This window comes from Falco biarmicus, chromosome 4 (assembly GCF_023638135.1).
Source record: "Falco biarmicus isolate bFalBia1 chromosome 4, bFalBia1.pri, whole genome shotgun sequence".
Classification (NCBI taxonomy): domain Eukaryota; kingdom Metazoa; phylum Chordata; class Aves; order Falconiformes; family Falconidae; genus Falco; species Falco biarmicus.
This window is the reverse complement of record NC_079291.1, coordinates 97,388,598-97,411,804: the sequence shown is the minus strand read 5'-3', so window position 1 is coordinate 97,411,804 and position 23,207 is coordinate 97,388,598. Positions and strand designations below refer to the sequence as shown.

The 23,207-nt window shown below is 50.5% G+C and overlaps 2 protein-coding genes across 6 annotated transcripts in view; one reads left to right on the top strand and one right to left on the bottom strand.

The window, feature by feature from the left end:
• Window positions 1-23,207, top strand: part of CEP15 (centrosomal protein 15) — a 34,373-nt gene that overhangs the window by 5,687 nt on the left and 5,479 nt on the right. For 4 of the 5 annotated variants that reach the window (XM_056335304.1, XM_056335306.1, XM_056335307.1 and 1 more), the window contains exons 4-5: window positions 1,612-1,686; window positions 22,710-22,934. In XM_056335304.1, the coding sequence (XP_056191279.1) occupies window positions 1,612-1,686; window positions 22,710-22,934 (300 nt within the window). The remainder of the gene's footprint in view (window positions 1-1,611; window positions 1,687-22,709; window positions 22,935-23,207) is intronic. The other variant, XM_056335308.1, reaches the window with a different exon arrangement.
• FEZF2 (FEZ family zinc finger 2) lies at window positions 15,428-18,802 on the bottom strand. The gene is made up of 5 exons (XM_056335302.1): window positions 18,121-18,802; window positions 16,912-17,756; window positions 16,682-16,816; window positions 16,453-16,585; window positions 15,428-16,001 (listed from the first exon to the last, which is right to left on the bottom strand). Exons 2-5 carry the CDS (start codon window positions 17,698-17,700, stop codon window positions 15,745-15,747), a joined length of 1,314 nt encoding a protein of 437 aa, XP_056191277.1. The 5' UTR covers window positions 17,701-17,756; window positions 18,121-18,802; the 3' UTR covers window positions 15,428-15,744.

Below are 23,207 nucleotides of genomic sequence, written 5' to 3'. Positions count from 1 at the left end.
AGCTTATGCTGATACGAGCTTAATTTGGTGCTATTTATAATGTATCTGTTCTGAATACATGCAACAGAGAAATTCCTTGCTTAGGTTATTTAAGTCTGTGTTGGCCTCTGTTATTTTGACCTTGTGATTTCAAATGGCTTCTATGTTTGCTCATGTGCCCCCTTTATGTTTATCCCATTAGTCTTTTTCTCACCTGAAAAGGGGTAGCCACCAGCTCCTTCTGAGGTTTTGGCTAAATATGAGACTTTTAGTTTGCTTTCTCAGACATCCTTTAGCTTCCTTCCTACAAGGGTATGCACTTTGCTGTAGAAAAGGGAGAACAGTTTTGCTTGGATTAAGTTTGTAATTACGTACAATAGAATACAGTCGTGCTGCAAAAATAATTAATGAAATAAGATGGACAGTGTAAACTGAATGAACTGAGTGTGTCTGTATTGCTAACTTGAACTTCAGCTAACGCTAAGGCTGGATTTTGTTTTTATTAATCATACTCTGCTGAATTTGAGTCATATTTTTCAAACTAAACTTGAGTCGAGCACTGTTTACTTATTGATGTATTCAGATTGGCTATTATTCAATACGAGTAATCATGTTTGGTGTCTCTTGTGGATGTGCTCCTTCAGAATCTCACTCTGCTTTTCAGCGGCAGTGGTGGTGAATATTTGGGAAGTCCCTTTGGGGAATTTCCTCTCTCATTTAGTTTTTCTGTTGTACTCTTCACACCCGCTCTCTGCTCCCAACTCTGCCATCTGCTATACTTTCTTTCCCCCTCCACTCTGTTCAGCTTTGGCTTCTTCACACCCCACTCCCACGTCCCTTTCTGTCTCTCTTCATCTGCCCACCACTCAATCTCTTCAATGTTTGGGTATGGAACTAAGCCCACAAGAATGGGTCAGAACTTTAAAGGGGGAGGGCAGTTAGTTTGGGGGGATGTTTTGGTTTGTTTGTTGCTGTTGTTTTTTGGTTGTTTCTTTTCTAAAAAATGTATTTAGGCCTTTGTGAATCCAGCACACACATCCACTGGACAAGCAGAAACCCAAATACTGATTTTTTTGTAAGAAAGCTATGTGAGGTGCATTGTCATCCAAGTTTGTCTGGTGAACAGCTTGCTGCAGCTCTACATTTTTGTGCACATGTTATGCATGCATATTAGCAAGTCATCTTTGTCTTGAGAAGTAAAGATCTTGCACATAATTTGCCTAGTTACTTTACAGTTACAGTAGCTAGAATACATACTTCAGTCTTCATGCAGCACAGAGAAAACCATTCTGTTCCCCTCTATTTTCTTCAGTTTTATAGAACAGAATTTAACTAATTTACTCTAGTGTCCAGAGAGAATAACAGTGTTTTACAGCAACAGCCTTAGAAATTTATTCTTGTATCAAAAAGGTACAGCAAACATTATTTAGAAACTGTAGGATGTTAGTCTTACTAGTACAAGTCGGTTTTCAGAATGACTAGACAGAAAGATTTGAACTTTAGTGTTACTATTTGAATGCAGTTTAGCTGTAATGGGTTTATTTAATTAATTTAAATGTCTTTATGTGAGTGTGCATTTTCCTTTTAAAATTCCCAGTGTTGTTTTTAAAATGTACTTTGCCTGTGTTTTAGGATATAGAAGCAGCAGAAAAAAAGCTGCAAGAAAGAGTGTATTTGCTTCCAGATCCTGATACTCTTAAGTTAGAAGTAAGTCCTAGCACTCTGTCTTTTCGTTTGTTGTTTACCAAATATTTTGCTTTTTTTCCCCCCCTGAAGCATGTTCTTAAAGTGAAAATAATTGATTTTAAAATCCAGTGACTGGTATAGCCAAAGGCCTGTATACTGTGTAGCAAGCTGAACCTAAATTCTGGGGCAAGGTCCCTAGATTCTGGAGCATTCTGGTGGAAATATTTAGCAGCTTTCAGATCTGTACAAACTTCTGTGTAAAAATGAAGTCAAATATAAAAATGAATATTTTGAGTATCAGAAGATTGCTGTGTTTATTATGTCAGAGCTGTTTAGTATTTTTTTATATGGTCGTCCCATTTTCAGGGTCAACCGTTTATCAGCATGAACAGAAAAAATTTCACTTCTCAGGGTTTCTTTGTGGTTGTGTGGGACCTTATGCTACAGCAGGAACACTTGATTTTTACTTCTCAACCTGTGGACCCTAAAACATTAAAGATAAAAATTTTACCAGCAAATTATTCTGAGACCTAAGTATCATCCTGATACAATGTAACAGGTTCAGTTCCCTAGTCTCAAGAGTGTTGTATCAGTATTATGCAGTGATGAATGAATGATAAGGACAGAAACAGTCCTGTGAACAGGAATTGAAGCACAGCTCTTCCTGATGCAAACTAAACATCTTAACCGCAGGGCCACTGAGTCAAACCCCCACTTGTGCTTCTTGCACCAGTGGTTTGTGGGTTCTTCGTTGTGTGGTGGCTTAGCTTCCACAGGCATAGTCGCATGGAGTGTCCCACGCTAGTTTGTGTGCTAGGGGACTGTTAAAGGAGGGGAAATGTACAGATTTCTGTGCTGTCAGCCTGTGAAGAGAGGTGTATTGTACATTAGTTTCACACCTCCAGAGCAAGTGTTTTAATACTCAGGCTATTACTTAAATGAGAGGCATTACTTCTTGTTCTGGTTGTTGTTAAAAGTTTTTGTCTGTCATTGCATTTTGTAAATAGCCTACTCCTGTGACTGTGACAGGGTGCTCGCTGAGTATGCCCATGCAGTGATTTATTTTTTTTAAATTTTTTTAGAGATTTTTAGGCAAAGGGGTATATTTTGTGCTAGCTACCTGTACATCTTGAATGATGCTAAGAAAGATGCCAAGCTACTAATATTGAACCTATTTTGACTCTGTTCAGAAGTAGTTTTAGACTCCTTGAGGACTTCCAAGACACCCTTAGAGTTGTTTGGATCAGTTTTGGACTGCTTCATCCTCTGTCCTGTGTGAAGTGTTAAGCTGCGTGTGGCACGTAGACTGAAGTCCACACAAATCGGAGAATGCAAGGCAATTGCTTATGGCTGCAGGGATGTCTACACTCTGCAGCAGCAGTTGAATTTTACAGAGAACAGTTACTATGTGAAGGAGAAGATCCTAGTTCAGCCTTTTTTATACTTCTAGAGAAGAGTGCTATAAATAGTGGAAAAAGAAAACTTTGTTTCATGGTACAAAATTCTTGTGTGTGCTTTGTTCCAAAACACTTTTGAGCATATTTCACTCAGCCATATATGTGTCTGTATTAATATACTTTGAAAGTTATGGCTATAATGGATCCCCAGCTTGCTAAGTCGGAGTAGTTTTGTGTGACAGCACATATGCTTGTCAAAAAAGATTCTTTGAGTAAATCTGTTGAAGAAAATATTTTTGTAAATCTGCAAGAGCCATAGTTATATCTGAGTTACATGTAAGGATCAAAATGATTAGCCAGGAATCTAATACTCTGCAGGGAGATGCTCAGTTTTGTGGTACACTCCTTCTACATTATGTATTTAAGTAAAGAAAAAAATGCTCAATACATATGTACCATAAACGTTTTCTACTACGAAATTACTTTGGATGGACTAAAGTGTTGGCTTAATATAGTTCTTTGATCACATTATTTTGTGGAAAAAAATGATATATAGCACTTAAAATTTTCTTCAAACTCCTACAAACAAAAAAGTTTTCCCTAGGATACCAACACAAAAATGATGAATGGTATGTCCATTCCACAGATAAAAATAAGTTAAATTTATTACTCAAAAGGCACAGCATAATGCAGAAGGGTTCAATAAATCCACAGTGGTTTCCCTAGACCACAGGATAACTATACAAGGAGTCTTTTTTATTATTGTTTGTGATCCAACTACTGCATCCAATTACTTCATCAGTGATTTATCATGTCTAACATTTTACTCAAATATTTTGAACTCTATTACTGCAAACTTTTCAAGGGTAACCAGTTTACTTAGCATTTTTGTTTATAAAATTAAACGATTTTTCTACACTTCCAAATTAAATTCCGTAAGTACATACTTAAATATAAAAGCTGATTTTGGAAAAGTTTATTATTACAGAAAATATTTTATTAAAGGTACTGTGAGGGTCTAAACTAATCTGTTGCTTACCACAAGAGGGCATATTCAGTCACTTCACTGTTCATGCTGCAGAATTAAATCTTTCCAGGCTGGTATTTTGTATCATACAAGAGATTTGAAATTTCATCTGTAAGTACGTTGTTCTTTTCTGAATTGCTTCACTCATAAGGCAAAATTTAATAATGTGTTCCATATCTCTATTGTTTTTCAACAGGCTGACGCAGATTTTGAAATTAAGTTTATTTTTTCTTGTATCTTTCTCAGACTCTCTATTGGGCATCCATAAAAGAATCTCTTCCCAAATGGGAACAGTTTCTTTTAGGAAGAGCAGAAGTTCCTATTGGTTTTAAGAAAATGAAAACTACAAACCAGAACATAAGCTGCCCAGAAGAAGATTTACAAAAATGAACTCTAGTTTCATTTTCGTTTGTAATTTATGGCTTTTGCAGGCAAGATCATCCAGCTCAGGCAACAGAATTACCATTAAATTGTAACTTAAATCATTTAAATGAAAATGAACTATATTGGATAATTTGCTTCCACTGTGTACATTTATTTTTATTCTGTATTGGAGAAGCAATCCTCAGAGGGGCTTTTAGGATCAAAAGTGAGAAACACTGGTGTATAGAAACCCACCAAGGCAACTGCTTTTTCAGTATGAGAAGAGTTTTAGGTTATTTTTAATCCTCTGCTTCTACATATAAGTGTGTTAAGTAGAGACAGATTCATGCATTATCTTTCTTCACTGCAGTCATCTGTGCTGTATGCCTCTTTGTGGATGAAGGAGAAGGGAGGAATTTACCATTAACAGGAAAGGCGGGTCGTTTGCATCAGGCAAAGTAGCCTTGGTTTAGCACCAGGAATCTGTAAAAACCTTGAGAGTAGTTGTAGAAGGGACACACTCAGTTTCCGCATCTTGTTTTCCCTGATCTTTGTTATTGCCACTTTCATAACTCCTACACCTCACTCAGTAACCACTGCTGCTTTTCCCAACCCCTTGCTGCCTACTTTGTTATTTCCTGTCTAATGGGTGGGTAAAGACAAGAAAAAGTAAACAAATGTCTAGGGTTTTTTGCCACTTCTAGGCTGCTCTTAATGCTGTTTGCTGTTTTCTTTCTGATGACAGTCTACAAGTGAGAACTTTTGCTTAGGCATGAAAAGTTTGAAAGGTAGCTGGCAGTGACTAAGACCCAAGTGTATATAAAAGTCAAGGAGATATTTTCATTTTCAGCCATTGAACAGCTTCTCAGCTTCCTCCTACAGAGGAGCAGTGTCAATGAGTTCTGATTGTACAGTGGGCTAACTCAGTATGAAAATTTCACTGCTCTAGTGCAGTGCTTTTTAAAGTATCAGTTCAGTGGAAGTTCCTTGCAGGAAGATCGCTTGGCCTGCAGAAATTTAATCCTTCCTAAGTAAAGGAAGCCTAGAAAAAAATTATTTTTTTTTTAATTAAGAGCCTGGACTTGAATCAATATATTGTTAAATTTAATCTCATATGCAGCAACATACTTCCACGCTTGACCTGGAAGTAGGAGAAAAAATTTCACCTCTGCCAGTGTTTGAGTATATGAAAATGTAATGATCATGAATGTTGGTAGGCTACTAGAGAACTGATCTATGCATCTCTGTGCTACATAGAGGTATACCCTACTATTAAAAACTATTTATATCTATATGTAGCATGAAGAATCACTGGCACAATAAAATCAAAACTTCAGCGGCGATACAGAAGTGTTGTATGTTTTCAGCGGGAATATTAAGAGTTCATTTAAAACTTTTTCTGTTGAAGTGTCCATTAAACTGATAAGTTTGTACAGAAACTGCCATCTTAGAATTATCCTGTTGAGTGGGTGTTGGTGTTTGTAACAATAACGTTGTTTTCATAATATGTGATGGCAGATTAGCACGCTTCTCTGCAGTGTTGTTAACAGTTGTAATTAAGGAATAAACAGTAAAGGGTGTCAGTCCGATGACAATTTCATCTATAGTGTCACAATACAAAATGTCACAAAATATTAGAACTGTTATATAACTACAAAAATATCAAATTAGGCTTTCATCTTACAAGCAGAGAGCTTAAAAAAAACTGGCATAGAAACCATTGCAATTTTATACCTACTCAATGTTCTGTCACAAAGACAACTTGGTAATATTTTCTTCTGTAAAATCACAATGTGGTTCTCAATCTGATTTAGCGGGAATGTGTATGGATCTTACAATTGTAGAGCTCACATTTAAAAAGCAAATAATTGGAACCAGTTGAGCAGACAAGAAGGGAAAAGCTATTACACATGATGCCCAGAATGAAGGGATGGGCGAGCAGTTAGTTGCTAACAAAGACTAGGATTCATCCTGGTCTTTGCATCCAAAGGGAAATCACTTAAACTAAAATCTGGGCCCCTAAGTACTTTATAGGTGCGAATAATCTGGGTCTTTATCTCTTTCGACTCCGCCTAAACACTGGGACACAATGCAGATGCTCACTATCTCCTTGTGCCTTTTGATTTCCCGTGGAAGGGAAGCTGAGTGTGTGGATGGACTGTGAGGGCATGGCAGCTGGATGGGTGAGGATTTTGTAGCGTGCTGTGAAAGGCACCTGCAGGCAGTGTTAGTGTAGTTTCTGTGCTGCAGTTAACTGCTCAGATAGTGTTTCTGTTTATTTTGTTGTTACTATTGGGCAAAGAGATTAAGATTTAAATGAAATTATCTTCTTTTCAAAGAAGAAAATTAGGGTGGGTGGTTTTTTTTCCTGCAGCATAGCTTTAGAAGCAGTGGGACAACTGGTGCATGGAAAACTGTATAGGAGCATGTCCAGAAAAGGAAAAAATGAAGCGAAACATTTAAAGCAGGAATCAGTGTAGGTGACTGCTTTCAGAGACAAGGGCCTTCATGTCGAGGGGCCTGTGGTCTGATTATAAATAAACGCAATTGCTTATGACTGTGAAATAACGCAACGGTAGGGGCAGGGGGGCATGCAGCAGGGCCCCTGAGGTGCAGGCGCGGATGTTCCCTGATCTGGCACACAACCTTGTGGCAAGCAGTGGCAGGGAACAATTATATGGGATCTCCATGATGCTTACATTTGTTGAGTGCAGTTTCATTTACTATGTCTGAGCTGGCTTGCCACTTGCTTTTCTATAGGTACAAATTTAACTAACAAACGTGAGTTAAACTTAATTGTGTCAAAAAAAAAAAAAAAGGCCCCAAAACTGATTGAAACTGATTGATACCAATATGGTTTAATATCGGCTTTAAATGAGATCTTAAATGGGTATTCTTCACCATGTCAAGGCTGTTACTTGAAACATATCTGTTCTGTGTAGTTATACCCCATCTTATCCCATGCTTTTATATATTAAAATATAAAATACATATTATATATTATGTATCTGTCTCTTATTAAATTTCCTACCTATTTTGGGTAAACGTGTTTTTCCCTCAGAACATAACCTATTACTCTGCTTTCTTGACTTGCTGCTTGCACTTTTCCATTAAAAATATATGTATACATAAGCTGCAATGGCCCTAAGAGCCTGTTGTGCTTTTCTGGTGGGTGGGGGAAAGCAACTGAGAGAAGACCAGTAAAGAAAACCAAAGGTTTTGCCTGTTTGTAAATTGATCTTTGAGTATCTTAGAAGAAGAAATAATTAATCATCCCTTTTTAGGTTTATGCACAGATGAGTAACCACAATACAGCCCGTTCACCCATCTTGTCACCTCTACCATCACATTCCTGAGTTTTTTACTTTCTCAGTTATTCTGGTCGTGGGGGCAGTAGCAGAAGGCATGTTAGTTTTCCCTAGGATAAGAAATTTCTTACTTTGCAGAATCTTTCTCAAGCCCATTAATTTCATTTGAGAGTACATATGAAATAGTAAGAAGGTTTAGATGCATTTTAATACTTACTATGGTATCCTCTTGACTGCATTTATTCAGGGTCACGTTTTCATGGAAGTTGGGAGCTGGATTTTAAGCTGAGTTTATAGTTCTTCGTTTCTGTCTTTTTCACTCATATAGAGCAGGTCAGGCTGTAGACGCTCAGCCTTGTTGGTACTGAAAAATAAGAAAACCAAATTTGAAATGGAATGAACTTTTAGAGGTTACATCTGAAAGAAAACATTATTTACTCCATAATGGTAATTTTCATAATATTTTAATATTTGTGTTTGGATACAACTTGACCTTAAATATCACCCCAAATGCAAGCTGTTTTAACATATTTGTAATGCTAAAGTCTTCATTACTGTAATATTCTGTTTGCTCAAGGATTATAATCCATGGATATACAGTGGTACAGTTGAAATAAAGCTTTGATCCCATAGTCACTGCCTCGTGGATTTCAGTGTTACATTGCACGTACAAGTTGGATGTAAATTCGTGCCTGCTGTAGCAGAGCAGTGAATAGGCCAGTGATAAATACTTTGCTTAGGTACAGTGTTCATTTTCTTCTGACACTGTTCTGCAATATTAATCTGCTGGGTGAAGATCAGAATCTCGGTAGTTTTACTGCTGAAAGATCCAAATGTAATGAATCCCAGATCGATTATTTGTACTCTTCCTATTGTTTCACAGTAACTGTGAGCTAAATTACTTCAGATGTGTGATTACTAGCAAGGTATGGATATACTTCAACTTGTAAAGGGAACAGGTGAGGGGAAAAAAACCCGGGTCTTTAGTGCATCCTCCTGCTCTTTGTCTTTGCCTTAAACAGGGTGATTTAATTTGGGAATTTGCTACTCCTTTTAAACACAGCTGATACAGCTCTTCAAAATGCACTAAATTGTACCCGCTGTGTATATACTCTTCCAGTTCTTTTTCATTTGAGTTACTTCGTTCCTTACGTCTGTTTTTAATGCATACAGACAGGAAGTATGCTCCCTTCTTTCTATAAGTTTTATCAGAGTGATGATGATCTTAGAAATAAACGTGTGGTGTTCTTTCTCCTTACTCTTTATCGTGTCACCTACCAGAAAGCCCTAATAGGCAACAAAGTAGTGTGAGACGGTATTTACATCACACTTTTGAAACAGATTCAAGCAGAGCCAGCTGCTGTAAGATTATTTTACAAATATATTGCAAATTAATAAAAGGAAAATTGTGCCGTCCTTTAAGTAAATTACAGTCTCCTTGACTAATTACATAGCTCGAAGCCACAGTAAATTAGTACCTGCTTCACAGCGGTGTTGGGAAATGTAATTTTGGTTTCCAGACTTGCATTTCTTTACCCATTTCGTTTGTGTGTGTTCCCAATAGCTTCATTCACGGTGCTCTAACTGTTGCTCAATAAAAGCTTCCGGGGGATAATTTGCTGAAGTGAACCACATGCCTGCAGCTTTGTTAAGCGCGATCTAACCTGCGCGTTTCCCCGGCGGCTGGCCGCGCTCCCCGCCGCCCCGGGGCTCTGCCGAGGGGCACGGCTGCTCCGAGCTGGGGAGAGCCGCAGCACCGCGGCTGGGAGAAAGGAACGGGGCGAGATGGGGGGGAGAAAGGAAAATATTTCTCTGTCGTTTGGCCGTGAGCGATGAGAACGCTCCGGCCGCGGGGGGCTGCGTGGGCGGCCAGGGGCGCTGGGGGGTGGACGGGAAGCACCTCGGGTACCTCCTCTCTCGCTTAACGGCGTCGGGATTCCCAGCGAAGCTCTGGGCAGCGGGTTTGATTCCTTGGAAACGTTCGTAATAATAACCGTAACGGTAGAAAACGAATCCGTAAATCCACGGGGGAAAGGTTTGGCTGTGTGAACGAAACTGTCGCATCCCCCCGTCGTCTGGGACCGGTGTTTAGCGTGAGCTTAAACAACTGCAGCCACTTTGCACTGTTTCTCGGACGTTTCTTTTTATTAAGTTCCCGGGTACACTTGGCTTTTTCCTCTAGAATCAGCTTTCTTTTGCTGGATTCATTCAGTGATGCGGTAATCCAATGTTGGTAATATCTCAATTCATTAACATAATGAATCAGAAGGAAGAGGCTGGTTATAAATCAGAAAGCTTCTATTTATGTGAAATATCTTGGCAACTGGCAGCAGTGAGGAAGACAGTAAAAGGAGTATCAGACAGTTCACGGGACTTTGGGAACGCGGTCGCGGGAGGTGTGGGGTGCTCCCTGCGCCATTTAAACGCCTGAGCTCTCCAAAGGACAGCCGTGCCCAGTGCACCGAGGCGGCGGCGCTGGGCTAGTATTTGCCTCCTGTGGCCTCGGTCCTGCCGGTGCCCCGCTGCGTTTGGGCGAGGGGTTTGCGGCGGGCCGGGACCGGGGCTCGGGCTCCGTACCGCCTGCGGGCTGCGCCGGCCCGGGGCTGCCCCGCAGGGCTCTGCCGGGAGAGGCAAAGCCACGGTGCCCGGTCCCTGCCCCAGCGGCTGGAAGTACTCCTGCCCCCGGGCCAGATCGCTTTTCAAGTTACTCGTCAGCTTGCGTCTTCTGCAAACGCAAAGGTGTAAATATTTGTAGGAAAAAGCAAGTTCGGCGTTGTTTCAGGCTTACAGACGCCGAGCTCTGGGAGTAGACCCTTTTTCTGGGCTCCGTGTCTGACATCATTTTGTCCCCATCCCCACTGGTGACAGCAAGACGTTTCTGTGACTAAACACACTCTTACCAGAATCACTTTAAAGCAGTTTTTTTAAGATTTTAAGAGCACTGGTAACTTAAAGCACCCGCACTGAAAGTCTGTTGGTGCTCCCTCAGCCAAGGAGCAGGCAGGAGTCGCAGCTCCCGATGCCTGGGGCTCCCAGCCCCGAGCCCTACAGCCTCAGCATCTGGTGAGGAAAAGTGGCCCACCGTAAACCAGAGAGCAGGGAAGTCCAAATACAGCTGTTGTGGTTTTGTTTTGTTTTTTTTAATTCAGGGCACGTGTTGCCTGTCATTCAATCAATTAAGCAATTGCAAGAGATAAATGAGATAAATACCAACAACACAAGCCTGAGGCTTTAGCCCAGGCAGGTAAAAGTAGGCCAACAGTGGGGTTAAAATGTGGGGAAGGGTTGCCTGGAGAGTCAGGGAGGGGATGTTAGTAAGTGAGCTTTTTCTGCTCTTGATGTGCTTCTCTCATGGACCCAGGGTGATGGCGTGGGTGCAGGCCGGCACAACGTGGTGCCTGCGGGAGGGCAGGGCCTGCAGCGCTGGGCTGGGGGGCTGGTGGCTCGGGAGGAGGTGGGGAGGGTGGCAGCAAGATGGGGGATACAAGACAGCGGAAATGGTTTGGGCCCAAGCTGGCCATGGCGTGAGGCCTACCCACAGGAGCCCTCGGGACAGGAACGTGGGGTAAGCAGCCCTTCAGCAGCCCCCCTCCCAGCCCATCCCCGCAGCATGCCACCCGCTGCCTGCCCAGTGCCAGGGCCTACCTGTCCCCTTGCTGTCCTGTCTGCATGTGGCTGTTCCTGGGGACAAACATGTCTGGGATCTAGTGACCTTCGCCGTGCCTGCTGCCGGTGCTGGCCGAAGGGCGATGCCCATGCCGGGACCCGCCATGCCACCTTCCCCTCGGCTGCGGGGGCAACTGCCTCCAGCCCCGTCCTCTCTCCGTGGAGCTCGGGCAGCAGCGCAGCCCCTCTGGCTCTCCGGCGGGTATCCGGGGTCCAGATCTGAAGGGGTAGAGGGGCCTGAGGAGAGAGGTGGGGAGGCGTTAGGGAGTGGGCACGGGCCGTGCCGTCGGGGCTGGGGAAGGGCCGCAGGGCTGGGCGGTGAGAAGGGCGAGAGCCCGAAGGACAGCGATGCCCTCAGCCCAACCGTGGGAGGTGGTGGGGCCCGCGGAGCCCCTCCGTGGGGGGGACCCTCGTGGGTGACACGCGGGGGCGGGCTAGCATGCTCGAGGCCCAGCGGGCTCGCTTAAAACCGATGCAAACGGTTCCGTGAAGGGGCTTAAAGCGGGAGAAGGACAAGTCCTGCGGGCACCTGGGCGTCCGCGGGGACCAGGCGGTTTGGGAAAGGCATGTGTCAATTTAGCCGTAGTGTTGACTTAAGCGAAAGCGCTAAGCCATTCCTAAACCTAAGTCAATACAGACTTAAGCCAAAATTGTTATTAACGAGCTCTAATCTGATTTAAGAGCCTGCGAGCGAGCCGTGTCTACACGAGGGGAGAGGAGGCACGTTGCCTTGCGCTGCGCGGTGCCCGGGGGGGCCGCAGCGGGAGGGGCCGGGTGAATGCCACCCCGGGGAGGTGGGGGGTTGGGCTGACCGGTCACCCCCCCTGCGGAATAACGTCTTAAAACTGTACCCAGCTCGGCTGGCCTGGGGTCCCCTTTCCCGGGAGGGGGGTGTGGGGTGAGGCCAGGCTGTGCAAACGCCTCCGTGCCGGGGGGGCTGCAGCGGGGCTGCCCTGCCCGGGGAGGTGGTGCCGCTGTCCGGCAGCCCCGCTCGCTCGGGGGAGGGACATGCTAGTGCGTTGTTGGGGGGGGGTTGGTGTTGGTTTTTTTTTTTTTTTCTCCCGTCCCAATGGGGCAGTTGAGCCCTCCACTCCACCCCCCAGTGGGGGCCTTTCTTTTCTTCCCCACCAGCTTTGAGCAGCCCTGTTTCAGATTGGCCTTTTTATGTTTGATATAAAGAATAGTTGTTGGCCAATTCCATCTTTTCATCGCTGCTCTCCAGGCCCGGGTCCAAGCGGCTTGTCAGATGCTCATTAACTCCCCCTTTGGCTCTTTCCAGTGTGTCTCCTAAGCTCATTGTGCCAAGAACTAGCGCTTCTTTCTCTTTACACGGCTCCCTTTCTCTGCTCCATCAGGGAGACAAATTACTTTCCAAAAGGGATCGCCAGGGATGGTTTAATGAGAATTTCTCTAGGGCTGGCCGTGGAAATCAATGTAGTTAACATTCGGTGCACTTAATTGGACTTTTCTCTTCTGCCTCCTTCAAAAAAACTCTGAAGCTATCCTGTTAATCTCTCATTTGTAATCAATTGTGTTGACTAAACAAAAGTCTAGGTCGTCCTTTCTTCCTGTCCCAGACAATCCTTTGTTGCCTCTAAATGCCTCATTCTTGAGTGCTCCTGGTCGTGTAGATGGGTCCGATTTTTGACAGTTCATTATTGCGCTTTTGTCCATTTAATCTCCCTCGCTGTGTTTTGCATGTGCATGCCTTAATGAGCTCCGTTGGCAATTAACATGTTTCTAGCAGCAAACTGGTTGCTCAGACGTTTGGAGAGCGGAGTGCAGGGAAAAGGGCAACGCAGCTGCCTTTAGGTTGTTCGCTTCCCGGTGCCCGGCGGGACGCACCTGGGTGCCGCCCGGTCCCGGGTTGGGCCGGGCCGAGCCGAGGGGGGAAGCCCGCGGCGCTGGCACGTCGTTCCCTGCGCGGAGGCACCTCGAACCCTCCCCCCGAGGCACCGGCACCGCTCAATCTGTTGTGTGCGCGGCTGCGGCGCCGGGAGAGGGGTTTTTGTGCGGTTTTTGTGTTATTATTGAGGCTTGCTGGCAAGAGTGCCGAAGTGTGAGCAGTCGTGGACAGCAGAAACATCTTGTGAGGGAGAAGATAATTGGAGTCTCTGGCGTGTGTGTGTCTGACAGAGCCGCCCCTCCCCCGCGATCTGCGGCTTGTGTGTGCCGGGATCCGGGTGAGATCCGGGGGGGGCCGGGGCCGGCCGGTGGCGAGCGCGCCCGAGGTCGGGGGGAAGACGGAGCGGCGAGGGGTGACCGAGCCCACCCCGCGGCGGCCCTTCGGGGTGCCCCGAGGATGCCCTTAGCCGTGGCGAGGATGCCGCTCCCCCTCTCACGGAGGGCTCTGTAAACAACGGTCGCTTTTTATTTAAAAAAATCGCGAAAATAACGTGCTGCCTCAGTTCCCTTCCTGGGAGCAGGTTTCGCGCTGCTCTCGCCCATCAGGAGGGCTGGGGAAGCAGCCTGCGCGCTGTCTGCGGGCCCGCAGCCGCGCCTGGCTCCCGCTGTCGGCACCCGGCTGGCAGCCCAGACCTCTTCCCGGCGCCCGAGGTGCGGAGGCAGCGCCGCTTCCCCCGGACCTGGCAGCGGGAGCGGCTCCACAGCCGCTCCCCGGGCTGCACCCGCCCCGCCACCGCGCTGGACACGCCGCTCGCCTCCGCGCCCCGCTCCGCGCCTCCGGGACCTCGTTCTGCCCTGGCCTCCCCCCGCACACTGTCCTCACGGGGAGCGAGGTCCCTTCCCCCTGTCCCCGGCCCGTGGGCTGTCCCGCCCCGTCTGGCGCGGCGGCGGGAGAGCCGGGCTCGGCGGGCGGTTTGCAGCCGCGACCCGCCTGCAAGGGGCTGAGCTACAGCCCCTTCGCTTGGGGGACGGGTGTCCTGTGCCCCCCCCAAGGTTTCCGACAGCGGTAACTTAACGGCGACGGGGGTTGCATTTTTTTTTTTTTTTTAAGATTTCCTTTTTTACCTGTAAGTCTCCCAAAATCTTTTAACAAATCCTGGCACTTCTTCCCCGTTGCCAGGATCACTGGGTAGCCTTTCCCGCTCCTCACCTGACCCAACCCGTCAAAACGCTACTTCTGGCACTTAAAAATGCAAACCCCGAAAAACTCTGAAATCGCCCCCCCGTCCCTCCAGCCGGAGCGCGGGGCCTGTCAGCTCCCCCCCCCCCAGCCCCCTCCTCGGGGAGCGCGGAGCATCGCAGCCGAATAATGAATCCAGAAAGCCGGAGCGAGGGGTCGCCTCCTGTTCCTGCGGTCGGCGGCGAGCTGTGCTCGTCCTCGCCTCCCACCATTTAACCACTCAATTAAGCGGAGAAAGGTGAACTCCCCATCACGCCGTCCCCAGGCATTTCGGTGCCTCGCTCGTTCCCCTCTTCATTGCAAGCCCGGCCCGAGCAGCACGCACACGCCCGGCCGGCTCAATCTCTTTTCTCCGCTAGAATAATATTGTTCCTAACGACGTGGCCGGAATAGACACTTGCATATTAAAGGTGAAGGAGGGGGGCAGGTGAGAAGGGAATATTTAGTGTAATCCAAGTGCTTGATTATCCATATTCTGATCAAAAAGAATTTCTGAGGCCTGCTGGGAGTGATTAGATTAATGTAATGCGGTTTGAAGGGTCTGTGTTTTCTCTCTTAATTTGGGTCATTACTCGGAAAGCAAGCGTGAGATCACTTTATCTGCATGCAGGGAAAGATAGTCATTCAGGAGCGGCTTAAAGACGCCGGAATGAACCAGCCCCGGAAAGCGGCGCTGGGAAACTCGGAGCCGCCGGCCGGGGTCCCGCACCGGGGTTGCCCCCTTCCCCGGGGTGCAGCCGCCCTCCGGAGCCGCCCGGTCCCCTCCCGCCCGCCTTTCGCTTCCTCCGGGGCCCGCGGCGGGGCCCGGCTCCCGGAGCTGCCGCCGGCCGCGTTTACATGGGGGATAGCGCCGTTCAGCCCGGTCCCCGCCTGGGCCGGGGCTGAGGTGGGAAATGAGACACCTGCGAAGGGCCGGTTTATTGTCCCATGATAGAGATATATATATATTCCTCACTTATTCGAGCGTACATTTAAAATGGAGATTTACAGACACGTATAAAGAGCGCTGTCCTGGCGGGGGGCGGCGGGGGGCGGCCAGCCCGGCCCCTCCCGGCCCGCTCCGGCGGCGCAACGCGCCGTTAAATAAGATTCCTCTTATATACAACTGCGGCTCGGGATGGCTTGCTACCGGCGGCTGAGCTCGCTGGGGAAGAGACAGAGAAGCAAAGGCTGGTTTGGATAAATAGTGCTGGCCTGGTGGAGCAGGTCCGAGTGGGGCGGCGCGCCGGGCCCTTAGCTCTGTCCGCTGCGCCCAGGGTCCCGCGGCGGAGGAGCGCTGGAGACGCTGTCGTGCAACTTTCGGACGTGCTTCTTTAAATCAAAGTTTCTGCAAAATCCTTTCCCGCAAGTGACGCACGTAAAGGGCTTCTTGTCGTTGTGGGTGTGCATGTGGAAAGTCAAGTTATAGATCTGGTGGAAGGCTTTGTTGCAAATGGTGCACTTGTACTGCTTCTCTCCGCTGTGGGTCAGCTTGTGGTTCTTGTAGTTGCCTGCGAGAGAGGAACAAGGCGGAGAAGGGGGTTACCCGAGGGAGCCCGGGCCGCACGGCGCACAGGTAAGGCAGGGCAGGACGGGGTGGGGGGCATTAGGAAGTGTCTCCCCCCTGCACCCCCGTCCCACTTGTCAAACTCGGTCCGCGTCACCGCGGAGCAGCGCGCAACTGGCACGGCACAAATGAGAGGCAGGGTCAGCCCGCTGACCCGCGGCAAATGGAGGGCTCTGGATTAGGACCAAGGCCCGGCACCTCTCATTTAAAAAGCATTTAGGGAGAACCGTCAGCAGCGCCCGGCGATGCGGCCCGGCCTAGGGGGAAAGTAATTGGGAACGGCGGCGGCTCTGCCTGCACCCCTCGCTTCCCCCAGCCGGGCAGGGCTCACCACCGTTAATCCCCGCTAATGATGGGCCCGGGCCCCGCGGGGGCCCCGGCGCGGCCCAGCTCACCTTTCTGGTGGAAGCCCTTGCCGCAGAACTCGCAGACGAAAGGCTTGTAGCCGGCATGGATGCGGATGTGGGTGTTGAGCGTGGAGCTCCTGTTGAACGCCTTCCCGCACTGGTTGCACTTGTGGGGTTTCTCCTGCACCGGGGGGCGAGAGGCCCGTCAGGGGCGGCTGCGGGGAGAGCGGGGAGGGGGGGGCCGCCGCCTCCCGCACCCCGGCTGCCCCCCACCTACCTGGGTGTGGATGATTTTGTGCCGGCACAGGGTGCTGGCCTGGCGGAAGCCCTTCCCGCAGACCTTGCACACGAACGGCCTGGCCCCCGTGTGCACCGGCATGTGGCGGGTGAGGTTGTAGTGCGCGTTGAACACCTGCGGGGAAGCGCCGGGAAGGCGAGGTCAAGCACGGCACGGCCGCCCCCGGTCCCGTCGGTGGCCCCCGTCCCCCATGCCGGCGCCCCCCTTACCTTGCCGCAGACCTCGCAGGTAAAGTTTTTGGGCTTGCCCTCCGCCGCCCCGCCGCCGCCGCCCCCCAGCTTGGCGTGGCCCTTGGGGGGGCCGCCGCGCTCCGCCGCCGCCGCCTCCTTCATCACCTGGTCCAGGTGGCCCGGCAGCCGCTCCTTGTGGGCGAAGGGCGGCGGCGGCGGCAGCTTCTCGGCCGCCAGCCCCGCCAGCTTGGCGTTCTCCAGCAGGAAAAGCTTCTGGTGGGCCGAGAGCCCCCCCGGCGGCGGGGCGCCCAGCAGGCCGGCGGGGAAGAGCTGTCCGTGAAGGATGTCGGCCGGGTGGTACGCGGCGTCCAGGTAGTTGAAGTAGTAGAGGGAGCGGGGGGCGGCCGGCACGGCGCCCGCTTGGTGGATGACCTGCGGCTTGATGAGCCGGCCGCTGGGCTGGCCCAGGGCGAGCTCTGCCTTGCAGCAGACGCCGCAGTTGGCTTTGCAGAGCCCCGCGCCGCCCCGCAGGCTGCTCTTCCACAGCTCCGAGTAGTTGAGGAGAGTCTTGGAGGGCACCTCGTAGCCCAGTGGCGGGATGGGGATCACGCAGGGTAGGGGCGAGCACAGGCTCAGCGGCTTCTTGCCCGGCTCCGGCTCCGGCGCGCCGTGCCTCTGCTCGAAGGCTGGCTTGGGCTCCGACGTCTTGGCCATGATCCGCTCGATGGAGAAGGCCAGGGTCTTGGAGGGGTTAGCGGCGGCGGCCCTGCCGTCGTGCCGGGGGCAGGAGGAAGGCATGACCGTCTCCAGCGACCCGGGGCTCGCCATGGCGCTCCGCCGTGCGGGAACTTGGTGTGAGCAGCCACTCGCTCCCACTCTCGGCTCTGCATTCCAGAAAAGCCAGGACACAAATCAATTTAATAAGCACCTTGTTCTCCCTCCACCCCCCCACCAACACCCCCCCCCCCCCGGCACCCCCTCCTTATTTACATTCAAATGAACATATCCAAGAACAATGGCACGTAGGGTACCAGATTACTGCTCATTAAGCGGAACACGCTAAAGTAACAAGCAAGCTAGACCTTGTTAGTATTTAGGGGGGGGAAAAGAGAAGAAAAAAAAAAGAAAAGAAAAACCTCCCCCAGTCCAATGCCACCCAGCCCCACCGATGGCCGCGGTCCGGGAAATGCGGGGGCAGGGGTGGGGGGCACGGCGAGGGGTGGCGGGGCTCGCCTTGGGACCACTTACCTTTGCCCAGCGCCGGCGAGACTCATCCAAGCAGCGCAGTGTGGCCACAGTCACATTTTGATAGCAAACATCTTCCTGAGCGTCAGATCACGGTCTCGTACATTTAAAGCTGACATCATATGAAGTCACTTCGAGCAGAATGACATGGGGATGCCACCATGGATCTTCCCCGAGCCGAGGCGCTGGGCTGGAGCGCGGTGGGTTGGGGCAGAGAGAGGAAGAGGAGCCCCCCCTCTCCACGCACAATTTCCTTCCAGTTTAAGACGCACAAATCGCTCGTGTGCGAGCTGGGTTTTTTCCTCTCTCTCTCCCTTCTTAAAAAGCAACTTGCAAAGCAGAGGAATCGTTTTGCATGTGGCAAATTAGAAGGCAAGTGCGATTCACAAGTTGGGTGGAAAAGAGTGCTCCAGTTCTTGCTGGGGTTAGAAGAGCCACTCCGAGTGAGCGTGAGGATTTTTTTTTCCTTCTTCTTTCTTTTTTTTTTTTTTAAGAAGGGGGAGAATGAATTTTTATTTTTTTTCCTAAAGCAACTACCACGCAACCATGCTCGAGTTATTTTGGCAACCCATCTGCAATCAGCTCCGTTGCAACCGAGCTGGAAGATAATTAATAAATTGTCACTTATCTGCGAGCCTCCCCAGCATGTATAAATTAATAGCCAACCCATTAATTAGGACAGTGTATTAATGTTAATTAAACTAAGTTTAATTCCACCCCTCTCCCCTCTCAGGGTAGCTGGTGATTAGCCTTAAATAAACGCGGAGGGAGTCGAGTCCAGGACTGGGTTTTCGCTTTTTTTTTTTTTTTTAATAAAAATAGAAAAAAAGGATCCGTGCGCTGCAAACGGGAGTTTTGCAAATTGTCATCCCCGAAAGGTGGCCGCTACCCCGGGGGGGGCAGCCGGGTGGCTCTCCCTTCCCCTTCTATCCCCTTCTAGCCCTGCTTGTGCCCCCCCCCCCAAAAAAAAAAAAAAAAAAAAAAGGCGACGCTACATTGTAGCGCCTGGGTGCAGGAGTTTCTTCCCTTCCTCTCTCTAATTGAAATGATTTGATGCGGGAGGGGAGGATTTGCAGAAACCTCAGATGCGAAGACGCGGTAATTGAGAGCCCCGTGCCCACCTGTTTTGGGGGGCCCGGCTGCGGCGGCAGCACCTCCCCTGGCCCTGATTAGCCGCCCCAGCCCTCGCTATTCAGCCGAACCAATTTTCCCCCAGCGATTCAGGGCGCTCAATTCTCTTTCACTTGTAGCCACTATAGCGCTGCGTGGAACCTGGTTTTGTGTGTTTCTAATATAAAGGGGAGGATTATCCGGAGGGGGGGGGGGGGGAGTAGCAAAGGGTTTAGATTGAGCCTGGCCAGAGGTAAAGCAAGTAATGAAAAGGCCCATATATATATATATATAATATATTTTTTTTTTCCGCCTCCCTAGCACGCCTAAGAAAGTTTGGAGGAATTCGGGGGTTTTGTGCAGCGCTGACAAAGCCGCGCCTCCTCTCCCCGCCGGGGCAGCTCGCTGGCGACTGTTTGCAGACAGGCTTTTTCACCTGCGAACCACAACACGCTCCAGAAAAAAACTTTGAAAGCGGCGGCCGCGCCGGGCTCCCGCCGGGTGAAGGAGATCGCCCTGCCCCGGGGGGACACCCCGCATGGGTGTGTGTGTGGGGGGGCATCTCCACCTGGTGGAGCATCAGGTGTTGGCGGCCCCTAGCCCTGCCCGCTCCATCCTCCCCGCCTAGGGCTGATGGGTCAGCGTGCGAGGGAGGGGGGAAACCGTCCCGGTTTTGGGGGGACAGGGTGGGACGAAGCCGCGGGGAGCCGGGTGCACCGGCACCGGGCTGCGGGGGAGCCCGGCCGAGCCCCGGGGAGCCGGGCAGCGGGCAGGCGGCGGCTGGGCTCCGCGCTCCCGGGGCTCGCCGGCTTTAGCAAAGTATTTAATTAGCCTCCACAAACTTCTTTTCCTCGCCTGCAGATTATACTGAGTGGAGGGTTGGGAACTATTTTACACCTTGCCACTCACATGTTAATTAATCTCTATCTAACCCTAATTGCAGTTTATTCAAGCACCGCTCAACAGCTCACCCACACAATAAACACTGGGGCTGCTTTTATCCATATTACTCCCCGCTCACACGTTGAGTAATTAACTCCAGTACCAACTAATAGTGCAAACAAATATTTTCTGTAAACGAGATGATTTCGGGCGGGATAAAAGAGGGCTGCGGAGCCGGGGCCGGTAGCTCGCTGCCAGCTTCCCCGCGCAGCCCTCGTCCTCGCCGGGGTGTTTCCTCGGCCGGGTCTCGCCCTCCTTGGCCGAGGGGACGGCTCCGGCTCGCCGCTCCGCACCCTCCGCCCCGCTCGGGGCAGCCTCGGGGCTCCCGGGGGCGAGGGTGGCGGCGGGCACCCCGTGCGGCGGGGCCGGGGCCGCCTCCTTCCCGCGGCCCGGAGGAGCCCAGCAGAGTCCGAGCCCGGGTACCGGCTCCCGGGAGGCAGCGGCACGGCCCGGGAGCCGGGGTTACCGCACGCCTTATGCCTCGGCGCTGCGCGATCCCAGCTAAGACCCGGGCATGGGAGCTCAGTATTTTAATTGAAATCGCAGGTTTAGGCACAGCTGGAGGCTGTCTCTGTCGATTCGACTTCTGCTGTTCCGGCAAGCGTATCACAAATGACTGACTTCGAGACAGCTGCCCCGGGCCCGCCGCCCTGCCCACCGCCCGGCCTTCGCCCGCTCTGAGCGGGGCCGGCGGCTCTGCGGGGTCGGGGCGGCCCAGCCCGGCTCCGGGGGGCAGGAGCGGCCGCACGTCGGGCGGGCTGCGGGCCCCGGCTCGGCACCGCGCTACCCCTCCCGTGCAGGCTGCTCTCCCGGGGGGCTTGAATCCTTCACCCCGCGGCGTTTGGAGGGGGGAAATGGTTTGTGCACTTTTTTCCCTGAAAGGCCCACGCCGAAAAGCCTCTCGCAACGCAGACGCGATCGCTCTTAAGGTTATTTTTGCGCCGCTGCCTACCCCTCCAGAAAAAATGCCTGGGGGGCGGCCCGGGTGGGCCAGCCCGGTGCCCACCCAACGCCTGTTCTCACCAGCCCGACTAGTCCCCAGCGCGCCCGACGGCCCCTGCCCTAAATGCTGCCCCAGCCGCTGACATCGAAAGCCGGCGGGGGTTTCTCGTTCGCCCCCCGACAACCAGACCCACCCGGCGGAGGGCTCCCGGGGGTGCGTCCCACGGGGTCCGGGCCAGGGGCGAGCGCAGGGCCCCAGCCCCGGCCCGGCTTCCCGCGCCCGCCGGGCCGCCCCCGCCCGGGTAGTCGGCGCTGAGCATTTATGGTCCACTGGAAGATAACTTAGGATCCTCCTGGTTATTTAACTTGGCAGCTGCTTAAACTCCACAGTGGAAGCTGCCGAAAGTTATTAGCATTATGCTTCGATCTCTCTGAAATGGTGGCTTTGATTTCTATGCTGCTGCTTATATGTAATTTTTAAGTTTTTTTTTTAATAGCAGAAGGTGATGGACGATCAGACGAGCCAGTAGTCTGGGGAATTGGGACAGGGCTGCCTGTGTGAACCGGGGCGGGGAAGCCTCTGGTGTGGCTCTGTGAGCAGTGCAAGGTGCGGCAGAGGGGCCCGGGGCTGGGGGGAGGCCCCCGGCCCCACCGGGCTGGGTTTAGGTCTGGCTCGGTGTAAGGGCAGCAATTACGGCCTCCAAGGGCAACCCAGGGATGGCCCCAGGGTGTTTGTCAGAGTTGGGTTTGTGGTGGTCAGACAGATGCTTTTTGGACAAATTAGTGAGCAACGAATGGGGAAATCGGGATCGCAAAGTTTGGGGCTGGGGTGAAGAGGGGGTCGTTACCCATCTGGCTGCTTCCCGTTACCCCTTTGACACCGTGGTACCGCGTATAACGGGAGCGGTACCAATGCCTCAGCCCCCACGGGCACTCCTTGTCCTGCAGTGCCTTCAGGGTCGGGGGGTGACCCTGCTGCTGTGTCACCCAGCGGAGGCTGCCACAGCTGCACGTGGGGCAGGGGAGTGCATGGTGCGGCCACCTTGGCTGGAGCAGAGGGGTTGGTTCCCTCCAGGCTGTTTTTTCAACCCCATCACTGAGTTATGCACACATTACTGTGTATATGTAGGTAGATAATTTTAATTTATTTAAGTTGGGGTTTTTTTTTTTTGGTTTTTTTTTTTTTGTTTTTTTTTTTCAGAATGCAACACTACCAGGGAGCGATGTTTTGGAGCACTGCACAGGTCCCAGAGCAAATGCAGTTAGTGGCCCTTTGGAAGCATAGTGGCCCAGAGTACTCACATGGCTGTACTGGTCAACTTCGTTAGTGATGGCAGGGGTAACAGCAGCATTTTTAACATAAGTCTAATTTTAAGAGCTGGTATCTGATTGCCATAGAGGCACTTTGTGCAGCTCCTGCCACGGTGCCCTGCCAGTTGCTCTGCCGTGGGGCTAGGTTTCAAAGTGGCTTATGTAATTCTAAAAATGGCAGCTCCTTACTTGCCACATCTCTTTCTGTCTACGCGGAGAGTCCTGCAGAGCTGCCAAACAGAAGCAATTGAATGAACTCTTTTCCCTGCTCATTCCTCCTTCCGCAGCTCGAAGAAAGTGAGCCAGAGCCTATTCTAGTTTGCCTGTCAACAGGAATGGTAACTAACGGCGTGATCCCAGCCAGGCTTTATGCCCCAAAAACACTGCCTGCCTGTAAGGAGTGGAGAGAGACATCATTGGTGGAATCTAGTTCCTGGTGTGAGACCCGTCTGGCCCAGGAGGCGGTTGAGGAGTTGGCAGAATGCACATCATGTCCAAAGTCAACCCGACTGGTAAGGCAAGCAAGAAATTGTTGAAGGGGTGAGCTGCTGTTCTCCGTCTTTATTGTCGGAAATAGTATTCCTCATGTTGCAGTAATGGAGCAATGCTGCATTTCATTGCTGAAAGCTGAGACTGAAAGATGTCCCTTCCTAATGTTTTGAAATGTTGTACTTTTTTGTTTTGAAAGAGTGGGAGCTTTTAAATTTTTCTGGTTTTGTGGTTTTTTTTCCCCTTATTTTCTATTTAGGAGAAAAGGTGGGAGGAAGTAGAGAAGGAGAATATAA